At 32.9% G+C, this 25737-nt stretch overlaps 1 protein-coding gene across 1 annotated transcript; it reads left to right on the plus strand.

The window, feature by feature from the left end:
• The first annotated feature begins 9996 nt into the window (after positions 1-9996).
• Positions 9997-25493, plus strand: LOC134232555 (serine/threonine-protein kinase TAO1-like). Its single transcript, XM_062714538.1, has 18 exons — positions 9997-10135; positions 11941-12153; positions 12530-12601; positions 13980-14081; positions 14445-14490; positions 15094-15243; positions 15433-15585; positions 15991-16166; positions 16443-16634; positions 16896-17042; positions 17339-17509; positions 17873-18007; positions 18341-18469; positions 18645-18842; positions 19035-19274; positions 19888-20100; positions 20426-20608; positions 24600-25493. The coding sequence occupies exons 2-18, from the start codon at positions 12022-12024 to the stop codon at positions 24846-24848; spliced, it is 2688 nt and encodes an 895-aa protein (XP_062570522.1). The 5' UTR covers positions 9997-10135; positions 11941-12021; the 3' UTR covers positions 24849-25493.
• The last annotated feature ends 244 nt before the right edge of the window (positions 25494-25737 follow it).

Below are 25737 nucleotides of genomic sequence, written 5' to 3' on the forward strand. Positions count from 1 at the left end.
AAATTTGAAGGACCAGTCTTCAATAATAAAAAGTTTTGTTTGGAAAAAAGTTGGGGAAACCCCTCCTTTTGCACTTTACTGGCTAATTTGCTAAAATGTATATAATGAATTACCTCTACAGTTGACAAATTCATGCATTTTATTGTGTGCAGGTTGCAACAGGGCAAGTCTACTAGAAAGAAATTTACAAGGGATGGGGGGGGGGGGTTTAGTGAAAAGTTTCCACATGATTGTTTTACCGGTATATTTCCTGATAGATGGAAATCGTCTAAATGTGAATTTTTGTATTATAATAATCTCTGTTTATACTTTGCTTTCCTACGAAATCAATGGAATATATGTTTCGAAACAGTAGTCTAAGAAGTAAACCGAAAGTACCGTGCCTGTAATATTTTCCTACGTTTTTTTTAAAAAAGGAAGTAGAAAGATATGTTTGTGAGAAAATATTCTATTTGATTTTGTACATAATGAATGAATCCCTCTCCGACACTCAAGGGACATTACAACAGCATTTGCAAGATTTTGTAAAGGAGAACAGACAGAACTTTGAAAAACAAACGAAAGATCTGATAGAGTAAAAACCTCTATATTTCTCCTTAATTGAAATATACCAGGAGGAAATCGTTGATTATGAAAGATCGTGTGAAATGATGATGGAGGAAATAACAGAGAGAGGTGAGCGACGATTGGATTATCTGGAAGATGAGGAAGAAAGGGCTGCCTGCAGAAGCTATATGGAAGAAATGAAAGATAGACTGGACAGTATGAAACATCTTCGTTTGAACTTTTCTTCAAAATCAATTACGCTTGTGTAGGAATACATTGTGTAATATGGAAAGGCGGATCGAACAGAATCGAAGTATTTTATCTGATCCGAGGAGTCTGGATGTAGCAGTGCTTTCAGATGGAATATTTAACGTGGAGTTTTTGCAGGAAGTTGACCTTCAACTCTCTTTGTGGATTTCTGGAACCTCGTTTTTTCCTGCTGATTTCAACGCCAGTTTTCCTGAAAAATTTGGGGAACTGACAAGTCAGAAATATGTACAATTTCCAGTGGAGAAATTACGCAATAAACTCCCAAAAGAAGAGTCACCTGCAATCCTCTCCAAAGTAATTCTCAGCTCCACAATGTTTGTAATTTGGAAGTTAATTCCGTACATTTTAGCCACTCTTTTACTGATGTTTATTTATTGTGCTTTCACGTATATTTTTGGTGTTGAAATTGTATTTATTTAAATCAAGGGACATCTGTATTTTGTACTGATCAATTTTAAACGTTGGACCATCAGCTATAGTGTTGAACTTGATGGCGTCTCCATTAGGGTAAAAAAAATCCCCCTCCCCCATTTCTGTTACGGTTTTATCTTGTTATTGTTTGTACAAAAATAGCTGTGCCAACAAACACAGTTGGATCGAGACTGCATTGAGATTTTGGTGGCATTGTCAAAATTGAATTTTAGATATCTTGTTTATTTTAAAACCCCATGCACCCCCCAACACACACACTTGAACAAAAATTATTACACGACTGTTATTTTCATTTTCATTACATAGATACAATTTACATACGTTGTTCAAGTCATATTTTATTCTTCTTCAGTAGGGCCACAATTTTACAATAAAATATTGGACTAAATTATTCTTTTTCATCAGAAGTGCTTAGATTCTTACCTTCTGTTTATATATTGTACTAGTATTTCAAACAATTCATAAATTCAAAATAAAATATTTTTAAAACTCTTGTTCCGTCTAGTACGTGAACGTGCATTGTACTTTGGCTATTTAAGTATAATGGGGAAGTAGAATGCATTATTACAAAATTAAAGGCCTTTAATCAGCAGAAAATTATATTAAAAAAAAAATCTGTCGCTGAAACACTGATATTTTTATTGTACTTGAACCTCGTGAAAAAGATTCAAAGAATATTTATTGAATTACTATTATTATTTTTATTATCATTTGAATATGGTTATTAGGAAATCATAATTATGTATCTCTAAAGACAAATCTTGATTTACCTGTACTCCACAGAAAGAATACACACAGAGTGTTCATTCCATGATTGAATACTAGTGTTTGATTATTTTCAGTATTCTTGAAAATATGTATTTCACGGAAGTTATGTTTAATAAATGTTGTATTTACTGCTTGTGTTAAACATTGTTTTCAATCTATGAAATGCGCACCACTACCCCATAAGCTATATAAAATGTTAGTAAAATAAAACTTTTTGAACTCCTGCATTCTTCGAGATTGTCTGTTCTACTTTCAAAATTGAAAAAAGTGGGAGGGGTGTGGCGGTCACACTGGTTTATTCAGTCGTCGGTTGATGCAACTGCATATAGTTAAGGGTAACACTGAAAGTGTTCACTCAAAGGAAACCATTGCTCCTCCGTTGACAATAGATTTCTTGGGTTGAAAATTAGAGCCTCGGTTAACAATAATTTTCTTTGGCAGAATATTTCTATTGTTACCCTCAATGAATTACTATAGCTGTGTGTGTGTGTGTGTATATATATATATATATATATATATATATATATATATATATATATATATATATATATATATATATGGACCGCTCTCTGGGAAAAGGGGTCTTAATGACAAAATTTTCGAAATTGACTTTTTCAAATATTTCATATCTACAGCAAATTTGGGACACACAGTCAAAATTTGAGCATTAAATTTGCTTTAGTTTTAAAGATATACGTGTTTGAACACAACAAGTTGCAATTAAATAATAACGTCAATGACGTTATTGAATAACGTCATCTTTTTTTTAAATGACGTCTTAGATACAAAGACTTTCAATAACGTTATCTTTGTAAAAAGAAATGACGTTTTTGAAACAAAGTCTAATATCAATTTTATTATAAAATAGAATAACATAATTTAAATTTTGATATAAATTATTTTTTCCTAACACATTTTAAATAAAAATATCATGAAGCACATTTATTAAATTATTCAGTTTGTGTATCCGTACATGTTGCATAGCGAATGACATTTGTGTTTATGTATATCCAATTGAGTTCATAAAGGTTGACTACAAATGTTTTTTTAACAATAAATGTTTATAAAGGACTAAAAAAAATAATTATGATAACAAAGAAAAACAGAAAACTAATATACAAAACAAAGCTTAGTATCATTACATATACGTTATTCAAGGAGTTAACAGGCCCGATGGGAAATTGTGACCAGATAAATGTTTGCGGGCGTCAAAAAGATCATTGGTCAGTAAATTAACTGGTCAATCCTGGGTAAAATTTCTCGTCTTCTAATACGCTGATCTTTACTTCTGCTTTTGAACCTTATTCCTCTACGGACAAAACACCAGGCCTTGTATTTTGTAATCAGTTGAGTACATTTAAATGAGATGTAGAAAAGTCTTTCATTCCAGCCACTGTCATGCGGGGTACCCGAGAGCCAAGTGAAAACTGTTCCACGATTGTTTCAGTCTGATCAATGAATTAGTCTACTAAGTTTTTAATCAATGCTGAAAGCATTTGACATTAAACTTGTATCATAATCTGGTTTGTCCTGCTGCCCCGTCATAATTTGCTACATAAAACATATACATGTATTCCATTAATAAATAAATCTTGTTTTGGCCGTTGCAGTTATCAGTATGAATTGTACATAAAAGTCCTCAAAGAAAACAAATAGATCTGGCCCATGTGTATTTGAAGCTTTGCGCACTACAGTTTCATGTTGAAAATTTAAAATAAAAGAGATTCATCGTCTTTTCGGTAACCAAACTTCTGGATTTAATGAAGAGTCACGAAGCATAACAAGGTATAACTCATTGGTATCGGAGATGTAAAAAAAAATATTACATGGCATTCGGGGAGAAGTGTTAAACGTTGAGACTGCCAAACCCTGAAAAGAAACCAGACCTCTCTTTAAAAAATGTGTGTTGAGTTAATAATTAAATAGCTAAGAACATCTTTAAAAAAAAAATGGTTGTCCTCTCCTGATCGACTGTCTAAAGATGACCCGACTCAAAACTTTTTTTTACATGCCAGAACACAATATGTTTTTCTTTTTATTCCTCTTATTACGTCAACAAGTATGGTGAAATTTTATGGACATGTTTTTTTTTGACCTACCTAATGATCCATTAATCTATACCCAAAGTCGGGAGAGCGTAAGCAAACATTATTTTAAAGATGGCCTAATAAACATGCGTGAATTAAACTTGCTGTATAAAATGTGAAAAGAAATAGTTTTAGATTAAAGGAAACTTAAACATGATATGCACACGCTGTAGGAGGTAATTTTCCTTGAAAGAGGGGGATCAGCCTAACAGAAAAATTCAACAAAAACAAAGCAAAAAAAAAAAATATTACATTACTATTGAGGTGCACAACCAAAATTTATTTAAATATTCTTTTGAAGAGTATTTACTGGTAAAGCTTTTAGGGGTTAAACTTTTAATAAGCTCTGTTTTCTATTAAGTGTAGTGAATTATCCCCCTCCCCCCTTCTGGTTTATGAAAAACCACTCGTTTTTTTACGGTGCAACTTTAGATCAAATCTCTCCATGAACGAGCTTGTGTAAAAGTCAATCAAAAATATGTAAATATGTGCATTTTTATAATTACTTGTTTTCAATAAAAACACAAACTATTTTTAGACTTCCACAGATACCTAAAGAGTGAATAAAGTACATGTACTTATTTCAACCCCCCACCCTCCCTTCGGATGGAATTTATTTCAGTTACTTTTCATGATATGACATGACATGATAGAATCAAATCTACCATTTTGAAAACACTGAACACTTATTTTCGGTGAATGTCTTTGCTTATGAATTAAAGTATAAAATAATAAAAATGATAGATTTGACGGAGAGTGTTTCCAAAATTATATGATCGCTACATTTTTGTAATTGGGGGGGGGGGGGGTGGTCACTCTTGTTAGCTATCAGATAGGGATTAATTATGAAGATAAGTAAAATATTATGTATGTTATCCACATTTCATACAAGTCAACATGCAGATGCCTGTGATATACATGTATCAGCAGTATGACAGTATCCCGCTCTCTCTATCCCTAATGGTTAAATATCATTATGTATCAGGGATTCAAGTCAGGATCCATGCCTAGCAATTTATTCCTGGGTAGGGGGTGCATGGATTCTGCGTAAGTAAAAATTACATACAAACCATAAATTTGTTGACGAGCAAAAAGAAATTAAAACCAAACCAAAAAAAAAATGTACACTCCTTTCAAAGGTGTTAAACTTATTTCGTAGAGGGGTGGTCGGACTGCTTTCACTTCTTAAGCTTCACACGTATTATTTCTCCTCAAATTTTAAACATTAGAGATTACTTTAGTAATATTTCAAACAATTTATTAATATAAAATTTGAGAAGGGTATAACTCTACTATTTTTAGCAGGGGGGGGGGGGTCCGCGCATGGAAATAACACATCGTTTTTAAAGTTTTTTTTTTTAATATTGATTAAATGAAACTATTATTCTTTTAGAGTATAATCAGGAATTATCCTAAAATCCAGAAGCAACTCTTGTTAAAAAAAAGTTTGAAAGTGGAAAGGTGGCCAGTATCAAAGTATATGATATATGCTAAATAAAATGTGTGTGAACAATGACAAATACAATGAAAAAAAAAATCTTAATACGCACTGCAGTTTTATACAAGAAAAAATATCAGGAAACAAATGAATTTCAATCCATCAACCAACAAATTAATGCTACAATTATAGAATACGTTGATGTATGTTGCGTGAACGCACAGATATTCCTACCATAAACTAATCAAACTCATTTTATATTGTCAATTTTTATGTATGCAAACTTTCAAAGTATAAACATTAATTTATACTTACTGATATTTCATCGTCTTTTCTTCTTTCTGTGTTAATCCCTTAAATCGCTATGCTTTGAGGTCGGGCTCGAGTGACGTAATGTAAATAAAGATGGCACTTGTGAATTTTGGTGGATCATAATACTTTACATTCATAGAGGCGGGTTTACGTATGAATAGAAATTTTGACACATAATTTGTTTCAGCGTTGGATTAACTATGCATTTCACTGGGATATATAATCTAGCGAAAATAACTAAACAAAATTTTGATAAAGTATTTATATATTGTGTACATTCATGATTGACCTTCAAATTGTTCGCCAAATGCCGGTGTAAAATCGCACAGGAATCAGTACAGTAAGTACAATATTAATGTTAGTTATATCAGAATATCCCTCAGGGGTATCCTGGGAAAATATTTCAGAATGGCATAAAAATTATTTCACACACAATATACAACATTTATAAAACATTTATTTATACCTTCACTCTGAAAATGAAACAGAACAGCAGAGAATGAAAAGTGAGAAAAAAGAAACATGTGCGTTTTAGACGCGAAAATTTGACGTCACAATAAACACGTTTTCTCAACGTCAACGCTTATGTCATTAAGACCCCTTTTGTCAGAGAGCGGTCCATATATATATATATATTCAAAAAATTATTTTTCCTTGGTATAGGGATAAAATAAAATCCAAATTCAAATGATAAACTCAAACTTTTATCTAAAGCGCTTTCGCCCCATGCGGGCTCATCGTAGATTTGTTTACAATTTCAAATCACACACACTTTGAATAAAAGTTTGAGTTTATCATTTGAATTTGGATTTTATATATATATATATATATATATATATATATATATATATATATATATATATATATATAAATATATTATACAATTATTGCTGGTTTTTGAGGTCAATACAATGATTTAGCCATCTGAGGAGTACAATATTCACCGAGCCCGAAAGGGCGAGGTGAATATTGTACTTCGAAGATGGCTAAATCATTGTATTGACCGAAAAAAACAGCAATAATTGTTTTATTATATGATTCACTGATAAAATGATACAGCTCATTACTTGTTTGCATTTTATTAAGTCCTAGCCAAATACAAGAGAGAAGCAGAATTAAAATCTGAATAAACCCTACCTGGTAGTTGTATCAATTTGAAATGTTTTTTTTAAAATCAATTTAGTTGCCATGAAAGAAATATATATGTCAGTCTTTTTTATAGGATAGATTTTGAAAGGAAGGAGTATTATCAGGAAAAACTGACTGCCAAAAAGTAAAAAAAAAATTGTTGTTCAGTAAAAGTGTTGGAGGGGGGGGGGGGGTCCCTGCATCCCCTCTTACCACCCTCACCTAAAATATATATTCACTTATGTTTTGTTCACATTGAAATAAAAATCATAGTTGTTTAAATAGCTTTCTAAAACAATTTGTATTAATTTGGAATTTCCCAATCTATTTTTAGATCAATGTAGAGGAAATAAATCCTTGTATTGACCTGGAACATCACGTGCAGGTCAATACAACGTAATATTTTTCTAACATAGTTGGATCTCAGCCAATCAGAGAGATGGAAATTATTCAATCATATAATAAATATATATATATATATATATATATATATATATATATATATATATAAGATAAGATAAGATAAGATAATTTTATTTCCAATTTTGGGCCCAGAGGGCATAAAGGTTTCTTACAATGACAAGATAGAAAGTTCTAAAAGAAAGGTTATAGTAAACATATACAAACATAAACACACATACACACACATGTATATATCTGATATAATATTACAAGTACCCGGTAACTGGACATGTAGATGCAGCAGTTGGGGTTATCAAATTGTTAATTAACATGCAATCAAAATCAATATTATCAATATACATATATACCAGTTTACAAATAAATATGTGTCTATAACATTATTTATGAAAACTCATAGCATTATGCCTTATTTTGAAGGCTTTGACAAGATATTCACTTAGCTTTGTAATAATTAGATTATCTTCATTAGACATTAACCAGAGAAATTTGTCTCCTTTTGATAATAATATGAAATTTTTGTTTAGTAATGAGATATCACGAAAAAATTTATCCCTCTCCTCAGTATATAATGGGCATTCAGTAAGAAAATGATATTCATCTTCTATATTGTTTTGGTTACACATTAAACATATTCTTTTGTTTCTATCTAAGGGGATTCTTTGACCAGCATTATTTTTTACAGATTCATATCTGCCTTTTTCAATTCTTAGGTCATGAGCACTTATTCTAAATCTGCAAATGGATTTTCTTATTTCATGAGATTTAATGTACATATATTTTTCCATTATAAAATTTTCTTTAAACATAAAATAAGTAGTAAGTTTTCCAGATTCCAGTCCCTCTTCACGTTTCATTTTCCAATATTGTAGGAAGTGTTTTTTCAAATGTTTCTTAACTTGTTTTTTTAAAAATGTGTTTTTGTATGTTTTACATTCTGGTAATGAGAGATTAATTTTCTTACTATAATAAATTACATTTTTGTACCAGCAGTTAATATTGCCTTGACTAAGGTTAATATTTTCTGTATATGCTTTATGTAACAGGGAAGATTCTGGACTTGATTGCAACCTATGCCAGTATAATAAGATGTTTTGAATAATTGAAAAATACATAGGGTATCTTCCCAGTTCAGAAATTATTGCAATATTAGTACTTTTCTTCCCAGCTTCCAATAGATATTTACAAAATTTGATATTTAAGCTTTCTGCCTCCCATTCTTTAAAAATATCGTATAAATGTTTGTTTTTATCTTGTATGCGTGCTGTAAGGGTTCCCCAAATATAACATGCATGTGCGGTAACTTAATTTAGACATACGGTGGTGTGAAATATATGACTTAATTTCTACTAGTGGGTTACTCTTTAGCTGTACATTCAAAGCGCCCACGTTGGGACCCGTGCATTCTCATTTGGGTGACATCCCTCAGTACTTCGCCCCACAGGCGCTTACTCTCTCAAGAGAGAGAGAGAAAGAGAGAGAGAGAGATGAGGACATCTCTATCCCTGGAGTGGGCAATGTGCTTATTTTTGGTATATGGCTTCCCACTAGGATGGGCTACTGAGTTAACCTTTTAGCTCGATCGGTATAGAACACTTGATTGGCATGCCGGTGGTCCCGGGTTCAAAACTATTCGGAGGCACAAATATGTCTATACTCTTAATACTGGAGTATAAAATACGCATGTGTCATACCAATTGCCAATATATTCGAACTATATCAATTTAATTTTAGAAAAATGTGATTGGGGAAATTTCGATTTCGACAATAAGAATTTCAATATGGAAAAATCACCGTATAAAACAATGTTACCCCCAATAAAAGGTTTCGTCTACGTTAAAATATCAATGTTTTCAACAATATCACGGAAAGTTTTGTTGCATTTTAGCGTAATCTTTCGCCCTTGTAAAAATTATGTATTTTTTAAATGGAAAATTTTATTGAATGACAGTGTGCCCCCTTCACCCAACTTCTCTGTCGCAGTTGGTTAAACTTTCTCACATTTCTGGGAGTTAAAAAAATTATAATTGAGCTCCAACGGTTTCATTCATCATCTTATTTTTTTTTAATTTTATTATTTTATTTTTTAAAAATATTTTTTGATATAAAAAAAATAATGCCGTATGATGTCCTCAGTTTATAGTTTCAAGCAAATGTCAAAAAATATGGAAGATAGAAGGTAGTCTAATGAAAAATATATGAAATTTATTTTTAGCCTAAATCTTTGTATTTTTCGGCAGGCGTTTTTTTTTCTTTTCTTTGCAAATTAAGTTTTCTGAGTGACCCTCTTCCGTTTTAAAAGAATGCTGCGACACGCTACGCAATGTCTGTTTCTGATATATTGTGATACTACATGAAGGGCCTAAATGTCCAAAAAGAGTTTCTGAGAAATTTCCATATTTAACATGAAAAATGTTTGATCCACCACCTGCAATGTTATGGTATTTGTTCAGTGCGGACCTGCTATTTGTTTCCGACAGTCTACATTTATTTCGGCAAATTTCCACAATATACTGAACGTAGCTAATGAAGATTGTTATTGCTGTGAATAATAGGTAAGACATAAATTTCTGGAAATAGAGCGAGCTATTCACTAATATTTTGCCAAAGTCCCCCGGTCTGTTCAGCGCATGCGTAAGTGTGGCCATATTAGAAGTAGGGAAAAAAGAAAAACGAAAGAATTTGAGGGTTGACCAAAACATTGGACTTGGAAAGTGAGAGTAACCTATAAAAAGTAATTATTAGCAACCGTATATATACTTCATAACTTTTTAGTGCAACATATGGATTTACTGATTCGTGTATGATCTCATACACTGAACAGGGACCCGTCTAATTTTGGATGATTTCCACTCCTGTGTGTATTTTATGTGTTTATTTACTTAGGCTGAGGTGTGGATATTTTAACGGATGTTGGTCATTTTATAATGATTAGAAAGGATAACGGGATACGTAACTAGATCATTTGAAATGCTAATTGTTACTAAAAATACACACATGAACCTCTCCCAACCCAGAGGGAAAGCTTGCCCTAAGGAAGTGTAACCTCTGCATGTTGTTGGGTTTATTGAGCATGGTGCTGTCAGATCTACACATGTCATTCTGTTAACTACTGCTAGCTTTATTTATGATGCAGGTTAGATTAATAACACCTTTCTTTATGCCTAAATAATCATGATAACGAAGTTAACTATGAGATGATTTGTTTGAGGCATTGGTATGTGTTAGACTGTTTTGTCATACATATACATATCCAAATGTATCTGGTGGAATAAGTATATTGTATTCTGATCTTCTTGCATCAGGTAAAGCTAGTTTGCAACCCTATAATCATGTAACTTTCATTATCATGATTATGAGAAAGACATTGTGGATAGTGTCATGCATCCTGAATAGAAATTAAAGCAGAAAGTTAAGGCAGGAACCACATTCACTGGCAGTAACATATTTATATTGATAGTAGATTATATTAATATACATGCGAACTAAGTCCAAAAAATCTGACGTTTTTGTGGCTTTTTTCATGATTTTGATATTTAACGAAAATGGCAGAACTGATGCCATTGGTAAGAAAATTGGAAATTTTGCTGCATGTAACAGGAGGCTCCATTCTCCGGTTGGTACTTCGAACCAAATTAAATGTCAGACCTGCAACTTGTCAATAGAACAATAACTCCCCAACAAAAAACTCACCACCATCGTTTTATGGATGGTTTTTAAAATATACAATCTGATGAAAACATTTAATCAGATTGTGGAGATTTGTTTTCATTTTGTACATTTTTGAAATCTTGCAAGTCTTGTATCAAAACTGGGAGTGATGTTTTCTTTTCATCTGAGTACTAAAAGCATTGTGCCATTGATAAATTGTGAGTTTGGTAATTCATTCCGTTCGCAAGTATTGAAAATCAACTCTGGTTGGAAACGACCAAATTTCCAGTTTTTGTAATGGCACCCGTTTTCAATTTTTCCTGTCAATCATGTACAAAATCAAAATCAGGGGAAGAACGCGAAAAACATAAGGTATTTCAGACTAATGTTAACTATATGATAGGAAGATTAAATTTAATTATCTCTTATCAAAGCAATAAAATTTTGCTGGTTGAAAACGTTCAAATGCATGTTGCATCTTGCAGGGTTTTTCCTAAGAACTGAAATGGAAAGGAAAGAATTAAAATAGAAGGGAACATTAAAAAAGGTAGAAGGGGGCCTGGGTTTCCTCCACTAATAGGGAGTTTATGGGGGAAAATACCTATTAAATTGAAAATTTATGATTGCAAATTTACTGAAGATCAGACAGATCTTATTGTCGTAATTTTAGATGTGTGAATCATGGTAGATTATTTTTTAATAAGAATCTGTGAACAGTTGTTATTTTGTTGAAATTAATAATTCTGAAACTTTTCAATCAAACTAAATCTTGCAAAGTTCTTCAGTGTTCCCTTCCAAGTTTTGGAGAGTCACTGAAGACTATTACATTCAACTTTTGCATAAAATTGTTAAAATCCATCTTATCTAATAGTTTGATTTTATTTTCAGTGTAAACCCAATATTGATCTCTTGCCATATAATAATATCCTGTGGAAAATGGAAAATATGTAGAAAAAATCACAGAAAATCATGCCGTCTTTACCACGCCCTGGTCAGCTGAAGGACCCAGAGGTTGCTGCGTTGTTTTCTCAAGAAGATCCAGAACGTATATTTTACGATCTCAGAGAAATCGGCCATGGCAGCTTTGGAGCAGTTTACTATGTAAGTAGAGGAAGTATGTTTACAAAGAATGAAGTTGTTTCATGCAGCACTTTTTCACCAAGTATTTTACTTTATATGAAGTATTGAGGGAATTTTCTAATATATGAGTTTAATTTGTTTTCAAATACAATCAGGTACTCTTACTCTTTTGACAAATTTTGGAATAATGTTCAATATTTGAAAAAAATGATTAAAGCTAATGCACCATTGAAACGTGTGAAAAGAAAAAATAAGAGTATTGATTTGCTGTAAGACTTCAACAAAGTTTTGTATTTGGTTTTACAATAGTTCATGATTTTTGAAGTATTACTGTTACATGTATGTATTAAACAATAAACATGTTAAAAACTAATGCATTGACGTTTTGAATTTTCAGGCTAAAAATAAGATTACGAAAGAAATTGTGGCCATCAAAAAGATGTCGTACAGTGGAAAACAGGCTGCTGAGGTAAGCTTGGCCTTATAAGCAGGAATTTTTATTCATGTATACTTGTATTTCCTGTGTATTTCTTGTAAATTAATTTTATGTATCTTTCTTGAAAATAAACCAGTTAAAGCTCTTGTTGATATTAAACAATACAGGCAATCGTGAATGAACATGTAAACCAACCTTTTTCACAGTCATATTGATTAAAGTACAGTTTGTTTAATTTTTCTATGTGAAACACAAATCATATGTATTGACCATTGTCACCATGTATAAATAGAGTATTGTAACTGATTACATAAGATTATTCATATATAGCTCTTCGCTCATATACATTATAAAAGGTCATGGTTACATATGCTATACTACAGTATCTAAATCCTAATATGTTGTCAAAGACCATGATAAATTTATATTGGTAACAATTAAAATGGAACTTATAGATTACTGGATAAATATTGCAAGTTATTTTTAAGAACAATAGTAAACACAGTAAATATGGTCAATAGGAAATTAAGATTTACGTTTGTTTGTTTCAATCATATCCTGTTTAATATCCTTCAGGCTTCATGATAAATAAAGATGGCATCCCATTGATGATGTTCATTCATCATCAGTATAACCATTAAGCCTCATTCATTCAAAATGCTTGAAGGTTCCCCTATTCTTTTACTGAATCGAAAGGAGGGAAGATTAGAGCAAATGTCTGCATTTATTTTAAGGAATGGAGCCATATTAAAACATATGTAATGACAAAACAATTCATTTTAATTGAGTTAATACCAGAAACAAGTTTTTATGTGAAATCTCTGGTATTTACTTATTTAGTCTAATGCTAATTTTATTTATAAATTATAGAGGAAAACAATTTTAATTTAGTGTTTCTTTTGAATAGAAAACTAAATAAATTAAGAATAGAATTAATGTGATTTTTGTGCCTACAATTTTTTTTGCTTATTACTGGTAACTAGTACAGGTATTATGTATGATAGTGTCAGTAATTTTACAAAGTTACATATTTTTTAAACCTTAGTTTTTTATTGTAATATTTATTAGATGTATAGTTTAGGCATTCAGAATCATGAATAAAAGGAAGTCTTTTAGACCTCCATCAGTTTGACTAAGAAAGAATTTCATGATTAAAAAAATTGTATTTGTACTAGGACACTTGTGCAATTTTATCAGATGTATTGGAAACACAAATGTTTTTCTCTTTAAATTGAAGCAAAACAAAAGAAACAAAACAAATACAAAAAAGTAATCAAAAAATCCATCAGTACGTCTTATGAAGTTTGAGTTCATATTTGAGAAAGTTAATTCCATAATGTTTGTAATATGTCATAGATATTTAATTCTTGCATATATATTACTTGCTTATTCTGTATTTTTGTTCTGACAGAAATGGCAAGATATCATCAAGGAGGTGACGTTTCTGTGTTCAACCAAAAACAGCCACACAATCAGTTACAAGGGATGTTACCTGAGGGAGCACACAGCCTGGGTAAGGGGAGACATTAATAGAGCTGGGTCACTGTTAATATAGGGAACATACCATTAAAATCAATACCCATACAGAATTAATGTATCATATGTATTGATCTGAAGTATTATTACATAAAATTTAGTATTTGAGATACTTTTAATTTTAACATTTCTTGCATGCAACAGAATAAAGAAACTTGTTTAAAATTTATAATTCTACAATTAAAAAAAAATCGTTGATAAATCTTCAAAAGCGATTTTTATGTTTTTAAAATTTATAATTCTACATTTAAAAAATAATCGTTGATAAATTTTCAAAAGCGATTTTTATGTTTTTATTATATTATATGCTACCTAAACATATAAATGGTTTATTTTACAGCTGGTTATGGAATATTGCCTAGGTTCTGCCTCAGATATTGTGGAAGGTTTGTACTGATTATTTCTTTATATATAATGCCAAAATTTTATTAATTTACATGTAATGCAAAATTCTTATATCCATTTTATGGAAAATATTCATATGCATGATAAAAAAGAACAATGATTAGTTAACATTGTCAAAAAAATGGAAGTAAAATATATTTTTATAAAACTGGTTCTTGAATGTAAGGGTAATTAATGAACATCATGGTTAAAAAATTAAAGTAAAACATACATTTTCATAAAAGTGATTCGTGAGTGTAGACATAAATTTAAAATGATGTGTACATATATGTATAATCTTTGAATAAACAATTTTTCAACCTTCATTTAATGGAAATTCAAAGGATTATTATGTTTTTCTATCCATCTGGCTGTCTGTAAAAACTTAATATTGGCCATAGCTTTTGAATGTATTTTTGCCATGGCTTTCATATTTCAAATGCATATTTCTTCTAACAAGAATTTTATTTGGGTAGCAACAATTTTGACCTCCTGACCTGGACTTGGAGTCTGACCTTTTTTTTCTTGAAAACATCAGCATTGGCCATAAGATGGTGAGATGTGGCATATTTCAAAAACTCATTGTTTTTTCTTTTAAATTTTAGTTCACAAAAAGGCCCTGAAAGAGGTGGAGATTTCTGCCATTTGTCATGATGCTTTACAAGGATTGTCCTACTTACACAGTCAAGGGAAAATCCACAGAGATGTCAAAGCTGGCAACATTTTACTCACTGAAAGTGGCATTGTGAAGCTAGGTAATGATGATTCATTCTTAGTGTATCTACAAATCTGGATGATTCAGACGTTTTCTTTATTTTACTTCTCAACCATTCAAAGATTGAAATTCATGAAATCACCAAACGTTTTGATTACCAGTAGAAGAATGTCAGACTTAAATTTTTTTTAGGAAATCTATGTTAACACAAAATGTTCTTTTTTTGCAGCTGATTTTGGTTCAGCGTCCATGGTGTGTCCTGCTAACTCATTTGTTGGGACTCCATACTGGATGGCACCCGAAGTCATACTGGCCATGGACGAGGGTCAGTATGATGGGAAAGCGGACATCTGGTCACTAGGCATCACATGTATAGAACTGGGTAAGTATCTGTTAAAGGAGGTCTATCATTCAGTGTTTTCCCTAAGAACTGGCTACCGGCCAAATTGACCCCTTCAATTGACAAAAATGCCACATTGAAATAAAAATTTGTTGTTAGGTCCACAGAGATTTTGTTCATAAGCCCCTAGCCTGTTACAACTTAACTCTAACCCTTTACTTTGAAATAAAGGGAAAACACTGATCATTGAATCACCACTAATGCCTGGCTGTGTAGTAAAAGTAACACTTCATTCATGCTTTTTCAATAAATTAGAAAAAAAATGGCGTAGGGAAAGCGGAAAATAAAAAAAAATTAAGTTCATTGAACATTGAATCAAAATAAAAAGTACTCTTTGTAGAGAAAACTTAAGAAAATAAGCTAAAAAAAGTATTGTTTGTGTTTCAGCTGAGCGTAAGCCACCATTGTTTAACATGAATGCAATGAGTGCTCTGTACCACATAGCACAGAATGACCCCCCGATCTTAGCGGGGGGAGAATGGTCCGATGACTTCCGGAGCTTTGTTGATTCCTGCCTTGCCAAATCTTCCTGTGATAGACCTTCTGCAGATAAACAATTACAAGTGAGTGTTTCTTCAAGCTTTAATGTCAATTTATTGATAAATATTACTTCCCCATAAAACAAAGAACATGTGGAATGTATTTTGAAATGTTAAAACAAAGAGGAAGCTTTATTTCATTACGAAAATCCATCTGAACTGTATTTGAAGACCAGAAGGAGAATCACATTCAAATTCAGTTTAAATGTTGACTTGAAAATAATTTTCTCTGATATCTGATTCAATAAGTATGTCGAAATTGTGCAAATATTTTTACAAGAAGGTGTTTTGTGTTTTCAGCATATATTTATAACAAGGTCCAGGCCTGGTAATGTTATACTGGACTTAATCCAAAGAACAAAAGATGCTGTGAGAAAGCTGGATCATCTACAGTATCGTCGCATGAAGAAGCTGTTGATGGTAGAAGACATCGAGGGAGACTTAGAGAGCAATGGTCCTGATGACAACATCTCCACAGACGAAAACTCACAGGTAAACATATGACAGTTCTCACAGGTAAACATATGACAATTCTCGTAGGTAGACACAGCTGATCAATCTTTGTATGTATTTTGTGTCCATGCATAAGATTATTCAGGTTTGAGAGAGATGTTCTAGGGTGTAATCCATTGGTTATAAGTTTGCTGTTCTTGGCATAGTTAATACTTCCAGGAACTTGATCAACTCTGGCAGTAAGGCACAAGTTAAATGATCTGGATATTTAACTTTGAGTATTTTGTCTGTTGTTTTCAGGATGATGAGAACATTGACAGCAGTAAATCCAGCAGTATTGCCAGTCATCAGAGTGGTGTCAGTACAAGCAGCAAATCTAGCTCACAGAACAGTCTACAGACAGCCCCCAGTGAAGAGCCCGGCTTCACCAACTTCCGACATTCATCGGTATGTACACTTTTTATGTAAATAATTTTGTGTATTTAATCTCCATCTGAAAATTAAATGACCTGTCATATCTGAAGTCAGATGAAAACTGGATTTAAAGATTAGATGAATTTTGCAAGTAATGTCATTTTGTTTAAGAAAGATTCAAAAGACAAGACATGTATATTAGAAAATCTTAAGGAACAGTGGTGATATTGAAACAGATTTTCACTAAAAATCACAGTAATGCATGTATGTTAAATCTGTATTGGTTGAAAAGTATATGTTGTTGCATGTAAATAATGTGACCTTTGCAGATATCCCAAGCCAGTGCTCGCAGTGAACCAGACACCAATAACTTTGCCACAATACGTCCTACATCTATAGTTACAAAACAGTTCAAAGAACACGAGCAGAGTAATGAACTGAAGGAGCAGTTCACGGGGTACAAGAGGATGAGGAAGCAGCACCAAAAACAGCTTAAACAGGTCAGTCATTCTATATGTTAGATTCAGTGCAATGTTAAAATAGATATTGAATGTGGCTCTTAGGCTATTTTGCAACAGATAAGACAGAGAGTCATTATGCTTTTAAGTAATTATAAAAACAAAATATCATTTAAAGGAAATACAATAAAAACATTATTCTGCAACTAGTAAATTTCTTTTGAATGCAGAACAGTTTATTAATTTTAGATAATACATTAGTATGTAAGCATGTAATTATCTTGTCTTTTACGTTAAAGTAGAAATGCAAGTTTGACTTGAATTGTCTGACTATATTTATTAAAAAATTGACTGTTATTCAGATAAACCAATGTTTTATATACATGTATGTTTATATCTTTGTAGATGGAGGCTAGATTTGCAGCAGAAATGGAAGAGCATAAAGTGAAACTTGACAGGGAATATGATGCTGTCAGACAGAACTTTGCTGCAGAAATAGACAGATTACGTAGGAAACAAACTGCTGATGTAGAAAAGAAGGTACTACAGCTGATTTGTGATCATATGAATGGAAGCAATTGCAATATAGTTCAGATAACACTCTTTTTGGGACTTTAAAAAATGTGCAAAATTATATGGTTTAAATAGGCCTGAAGGTAAAATGAAATATCTCATATCTCAGATAATCTGTTGACAATTTTCATATGAACTATGTATACCATATTGATTAAAGGTTAAAACAGCATATGTACATTGGTTTAATAGCCGAAATTTTTCTATATCGTCATACTTAGAGCATTAGCAAAAGGAGATACAGCTGTTTACTATTCATCAACTCAACAATCATTTAAAATAATGTCCAATTCTTTTCAGAATAAGACACATCAGACCATGGAAACCAAGCTAGCCAAGCAGATACGACAACAGCAGGAGACAGAGAGGAAGAGCTTCACCAATTTCCAGAAGAGGGAATACAAGGTCACTAAAGAACAGATGAAAAAGGTAGGTACAGCAGCATCTCATTAATTGTACCAATCGTACCAATGATACTGGTGTAATTGTATGAGATTTAAAGGAGTGACTTTACAATAGTTAATGGGGTCAATATGTAGATATTATCAATAACAAAGCAAACAAAAAAGGTTGCCTGATTTGAAAATTCATTTGACTAATTTAGGAAATTGATAATAATACACCAAAGAAGGAACGAGACGATACGTTACGAGCGCACAAAGATCGACTCCAGCAGCGTCAAAAGGAGGCTGAGGAGAGACAGGCTAAAACACATAAAGAGGCCATGGAGTTCGAGCTTCGCAAATTCAAGAGACGGAAACTGCTCTCCATGCATAAGCTGATGCAGGATCAACTCAGGGATGTAAGTTTCTATGTCTGTTTCATAAAAGGTTTTGTTCAGGTTTTTGATGCAATAACTGTATAACAAGAATATTCTATTGCAAATTTGGGTGAACATATATTTCAATTTCAAACACAATGTGTTTGAAGTTGTAATTTGCTTAAATACATTGCTAGAAAATATATCAAGGATGTTTACCTCTTTCTTTTGCAGCTATTGAATAAACAACAGACTCAGTTAGAATTTGAACACAATATGTTAATAACACACCACGAATCAACTCAGGATTTAGAATATAAACAAATAACTGCTATACAAAAAATGAAGGACGATCACTTAAAAAAGCAACACCAGACAGAGAAAGAAAACCAGAAAGAGTACAATGCAAAGGAGGAACAGCAGTTAAGGAAGAAACACGCTTTAGAACACAAACAACAGCCAAGGAGTCTGAAGGTAGGCTAGTGGTAGTTGTAAAAATAAGGTAAAATTTGTGAGTTAAAAAAAAAAGAATTACTGTGATATTGCTGATGATCATGGTTTCTCAAAATGAAATAGATATATACATGTACGTGGAGTGTACATATACAAAAATGTAGTCACTGACGTATTTTGAGTTTTACTTTAAAAAATCTTTTTTTGTTTTGCATGAAATATCCTAATATCCTGAATATAATATTTTTTTCCTTTTTACACTAGACTGTTTGCTGGAAAACATATTCTCACAGATACTTGTACTATGAAATATAACTAGCAGCAATAAAAAATATTGTATTACTATAAAAAAAATTTCTTTCTTGTAAATACTTATTAACTAACTTGGAAAAATAAATGTTGCAAAAATTAATCTACAATACTTTTCATTTTATTGTCTCTTAAAAAATCTGTTTTAAAGAAGTGTGGTATTATATGGGAGACAAATTTGTGTTTGTTTTATACTCAAGTGACCATTAAGGCCCTTGGGCCTCTTGTTTTAACTTCTGTTTATCAGAAATTTAGTAAGATTCTCTTTGTTTGTGGCTATACATTGTTTAAATTTTTAAAATTGTGATTTATTAATATTTCACAGCAAAAAGAACTTCAAATAAGAAAACAGTTTCATGAAGCTGTAGACACTCAAAGAAAGCAATATAAAGCTCTAAAAGACCATGTGTTGGCAAATACGCCAAAAAATGAGCAGAAAGCAGTAGGCAAAAAACTCAAAGAAGAACAAGTGCGGAAACTTAATCTTCTGGGAGAGCAGTATGAGGCCAGTATAGCAGAGATGCTGCAGCAGCAAAACGTAAGTAGGGACACTATGTCCTATACATAATAATATAGAAGAAGGTGACATGTAACTTGTCTTCCTAAAAATGTCATATTCATGAAAGTCTGTACTGATGATATTGTTTTCCACAATTTTTTTTTTTATAGACAATTAGTAAATGAAATAGGAGATAATAGAAACAATATGAAATAAGTAACCTACATCAACATTGAATGAAGTTTTTTTTTTTTTTTTCAATGAATAATCAATGCAATGATGGAAACTATATATATTAAATATGGTGTAAGTTGACGTAATTGTAGTAAAGATTTCTTGACCACTTTTGTTTTTCCCCTCTCAGATGAGATTGGATGACTCACAGATTAAGGAGGAACATGACCTGAAAGTAAGACTACAGCAGGAGTTGGAGTTATTAATGGCATATCAAAGCAAAATCAAAATGCAGTTGGAAGCCCAGCACCTACGAGAACGCAAAGAATTGGAGGAAAGGGTGTCATTACGAAGGGCTCTCTTAGAGCAAAAGGTAAGAGTTGTCACTACCACTATTTGAAGCATCTGATACAAGATGTTGATGACGATGTTGTATTTCGGCCTTGATTTCAGATTTAGATGTTACTTAGAAATGCTATAAGTGTTCCAAGCTAGAAATGGTATAAATGAAAATATGAAAATGAAAACATGAACATTCTAAACATGAAAATACTAGCATAGGAATCATGTTAGTCTGTCTGTCTACTGATTCATCAGTCAATACTTGTGACATGCAGTTACAGCATTTTCAAAATTTATTATACCCCCGTTGCGAAGGAGAAGGGGGTATTCTGTTTTACCCTTGTGTGTCTGTCTGTCTGTCTGTCCCTGTGTATGTTCTTAACAAATTTTTGGTCACAGTTTTCTCAGCAACTACTCATCACAGATGCTTGAAATTTTAGAACACTTTTTGCTGAGGCATTTCATATGGTGGGAATCATTTTTGTTCAAATCGGATGTCTACTTCTTGTTTACCAGTGCATCTGTCCGTACCATACATAACAAATTTTCGTCACAATTTTCTAGCTTGCAATTGTAGCACATTTTTTTCTGAGGCATGCCGTATGGAGGGATTTATTTTTGTTCAAATCTGATGTCAACTTCCTTGTTATCTGTGCTTTTGTCTGTACCATGTGTAACAAATTCTTGTCACAGTTTTCTCATCAACTACTCATCTCAGATGCTTGGAATTTTAGCACACTCTTTGCTGAAGCATGCCATATAGTTCATTATACCCCCCGCAAACAAAGTTTGGGGGGGGGTATATAGGAATCACCTTGTCCGTCTGTCTGTCTGTCCGTCAGTCCGTCTGTCTAGCTCTCTGTGCAATCGTGTCCGGTCCATATCTTTCTTACAGAGGGACATTAGAATCTACTACTCCACACAAAGATTGTCCATGACCTAAGGATGTGTCGTGACCTTGTCCCAAGGTCATTTAGGGAAGTTCAAGGTCACTGGAAGAAAAATTTCATAATTCGTGTCCGGTCCATATCTTTCTTATGGATAAACTTGGTAGGTTTTCATTTCACACAAAGATTGCCCATGACCCAAGGGTGTGTCATGACCTTGACCCAAGGTCATTTGTTAGGTCACTGGGAAAAATTTCATAATTTGTCTCCGGTATATCATTATGAATTTTTTTTCACACAAAGATTGCCCATGATCCAAGGGTGTGTCATAACCTTGATTCAAGGTCATTTGGGGAAGTTCAAGGTCACTGGAAGAAAAAATTCATAATTTGTGTCTGGTCCATATCTTTCTTATGGATAAACTTGGTAGGTTTTCATTTCACACAAAGATTGCCCATGACCCAAGGGTGTGTCATGACCTTGACCCAAGGTCATTTGGGGAAGTTCAAGGTCACTGGAAGAAAAATTTTATAATTCATGTTTGATACATTTCTTTATTAAGGAAAAACTTACTTCTGAAAAACCCAGCGGGGGTATTTTGTCCTGTTTGGACAGTTCTAGTTTTTAGCTCACCTGAGCCGAAGGCTCAAGTGAGCTTTTCTGATCACATTTTGTCCAGCGTCCATCTGTCCGTCTGTCTGTCTGTAAACTTTTCACATTTTCGACTTCTTCTCAAGAACCGCAAAACAATTTCAACCAAACTTGCCACAAAGTATCCTTGGGTGAAGGAAAGAGAGATTGTTTGTTCAAATGAAGGGCCACGATTCAAGGGGAGATAATGGGAATTAATGAAAATTTAGTGGTATATTTTAAAATCTTCTTCCGAAGAACCACTGTGCCAGGAAAGATGAAACTTATGGGGAAACATGGTAGTGTAGATTCAATTTTGTTCAAATCATGACCCCCGGGGGTGCGGGGCCAAAATGGCCGACCAAAATTTTACATAGAAATATATAGGAAAATTCTTTAAAAATCTTCTTCTCAAGAATGACAAAGCCATAATTCATCATATTTATATGGAAGCATGCTCAGGTAGTGTAGATTCAAGTTTGTTCAAATCATGACCCCCGGGGTTAGGGCGGGGCCAAAATGGCCGACCAAAGTTTTACATAGAAATATATAGGAAAATTCTTTAAAAATCTTCTTCTCAAGAATGACAAAGCCATAATTCATCATATTTATATGGAAGCATGCTCAGGTAGTGTAGATTCAAGTTTGTTCAAATTAACCCCGGGGGGTAGGGCGGGGCCAAGCAATGGGACCAATGTTTTACATAGAAATATATAGGAAAATTCTTTAAAAATCTTTCAAGAATGACAAAGCCATAATTCATCATATATATATGGAAGTATGCTCAGGTAGTGTAGATTCAAGTTTGTTCAAATCATTACCCCCGGGGGTAGGGCGGGGCCAAAATGGCCGACCAATGTTTTACATAGAGATATATAGGAAAATTCTTTAAAAATCTTCTTCTCAAGAATGACAAAGCCATAATTCATCATATTTATATGGAAGCATGTTCAGGTAGTGTAGATTCAAGTTTGTTCAAATCATGTCGGGGTTAGGGCGGGGCCAAAATGGCCGACCAAAGTTTTACATAGAAATATATAGGAAAATTCTTTAAAAATCTTCTTCTCAAGAATGACAAAGCCATAATTCATCATATTTATATGGAAGCATGCTCAGGTAGTGTAGATTCAAGTTTGTTCAAATCATAACCCCGGGGGGTAGGGCGGGGCCAAAATGGCTGACCAATGTTTTACATAGAAATATATAGGAAAATTCTTTAAAAATCTTCTCAAGAATGACAAAGCCATAATTCATCATATATATATGGAAGTATGCTCAGGTAGTGTAGATTCAAGTTTGTTCAAATTATGACCCCCGGGGGTAGGGCGGGGCCAAAATGGCCGACCAATGTTTTACATAGAGATATATAGGAAAATTCTTTAAAAATCAAGAATGACAAAGCCATTATTCATCATATTTATATGGAAGCATGTTCAGGTAGTGTAGATTCAATTTTGTTCAAATCATGACCCCCGGGGTTAGGGCGGGGCCAAAATGGCCGACCAAAGTTTTACATAGAAATATATAGGAAAATTCTTTAAAAATCTTCTTCTCAAGAATGACAAAGCCATAATTATATATTTATATGGAAGCATGCTCAGGTAGTGTAGATTCAAGTTTGTTCAAATCATGACCCCGGGGGGTAGGGCGGGGCCAAAATGGCACCAATGTTTTACATAGAAATATATAAAATTCTTTAAAAATCTTCTCAAGAATGACAAAGCCATAATTCATCATATATATATGGAAGTATGCTCAGGTAGTGTAGATTCAAGTTTGTTCAAATCATTACCCCCGGGGGTAGGGTGGGGCCAAAATGGCCGACCAAAGTTTTACATAGAAATATATAGGAAAATTCTTTAAAAATCTTCTCAAGAATGACAAAGCCATTATTCATCATATTTATATGGAAGCATGTTCAGGTAGTGTAGATTCAATTTTGTTCTAATCATGACCCCCGGGGGTAGGGCGGGGCCAAAGTGGCCGACCAAAGTTTTACATAGAAATATATAGGAAAATTCTTTAAAAATCTTCTTCTCAATCATTTTCTAAAAAATAGCAAATCCATGATTGGTCATGGGACTACTTTTGGATTTAAACTTTACAATAAAAAGCCATTTTATACTAGTCCTACCCTTGGTGCTCAGGTGAGCGATGTGGCCCATGGGCCTCTTGTTGTTTAAATCCAATGTTAATTTCCTCTTTCTTCATATGTCTGTCTATAAATGAACTTGTGTATATCAACATACTGTGTTTTCACATCAGAGCGGGGGTATTACTAGTGAGCATTAGCTCACAGACTTCTTGTTAAAATTACAGAAAAAATTTTTAATTAAGGTTTATCATACTTTGTCTGTCTTTACGTATAACAGTGAATGTATAAATGCAGTTGTAATTTTTCTATGACAGCCCTTAGTTGGCCTCTCTCTGAATTTGTCATTCTAGTATTGTCTCATAAGGTGTTTTATATAGAGGAGTAATCATGTTCTTTATGTATTTTTGAAGATGGAGGATGAAAGAAATAAATTCAGTGCAGGAAGAACAAAACAGATTCGTGCTTTACAGGAAAGACAGGAAAGAGAGATTGAATTATTTGATGAAGAGACAGAACAAATGGGAATGAACTCAGCTAAAGTGGCCGAGGCATCAAATGATGGCAGTTTTGATGACGAAGTCAGTCTGCGGGGCAGCATGATCAGCCTGACCCCCAGCAGTAGTAGCAGTTCCTTCCAATCCCAGGCCTATAATACATAAACAATAACATATAACGTCTGTGTAGCATACATTGTAATTGTAAACTCTCAACCAATACCAATGTTTTATCACCAAGGCAATCAAAGCATCATAGTTTTTTGAATATTTCCACCCAGCAAAAAGGGATGAGATTTTATTTTAGGAGGAAAGTCACTTTTCTTCACACTTCCATAACTATATACAAATAAGTATGTGATTCCCATATCATGTGATTTTAATGAGATTTTAGGAGGAAGGTGTTTTCCGGCCAAAATGAGGAAAAGATCAAGTTTGATGTACTCCAAGTAATTGTCTGTGGTGATGAGTGAACTGTGAAATACCTTAAAATCATTCTGAAAAAGTTGGTGCATCGCACATATAGGTCAAACAGTTGCTGTGAGACCAGTGTGCACAGACCGGTGATATGAGATCAGTGCTAATGCAGGTTGTTACCCATTACATTGGGTATGGAGTTCTAGGAGTAAAAGAATAAGTCAGCTTACAGCAAGGAATTTTAATATGCAACAAGCTGACTGAACAATTTAAACAAAAGCAATATTGATTTTTTTTGTTTCAGATTATCACAGAATGTTATTATAATAACAATAATTACATGTGAAAATACTAAACTACAAATTATTATGACAATAAATATATAGTATAAAATTCCTGTCTTGTACTTCTCCTTTAAGGGTTAATTTCAACAGTACAGTTAAATACACTTTTAAGAAAGTACCAGGGACAAATAATAAATTTCATAGCTACCCAAAGTTCAAAGAATGAACTGGGTTGGGGCTTTTTAGGTCAACTAAGTCACTCAGGTGACCTATTGAAATCTGTTTTTGTTGGTTGCTGTGTATCGTAAGTCATGCATCAAGTTAACATTTGAATATTTTCAGCTTCTTTGAAA

Source organism: Saccostrea cucullata, unplaced genomic scaffold (assembly GCF_032062105.1).
Source record: "Saccostrea cucullata isolate Sc308-1 unplaced genomic scaffold, CSIRO_AGI_Scuc_v1 ctg60, whole genome shotgun sequence".
NCBI lineage: Eukaryota > Metazoa > Mollusca > Bivalvia > Ostreida > Ostreidae > Saccostrea > Saccostrea cuccullata.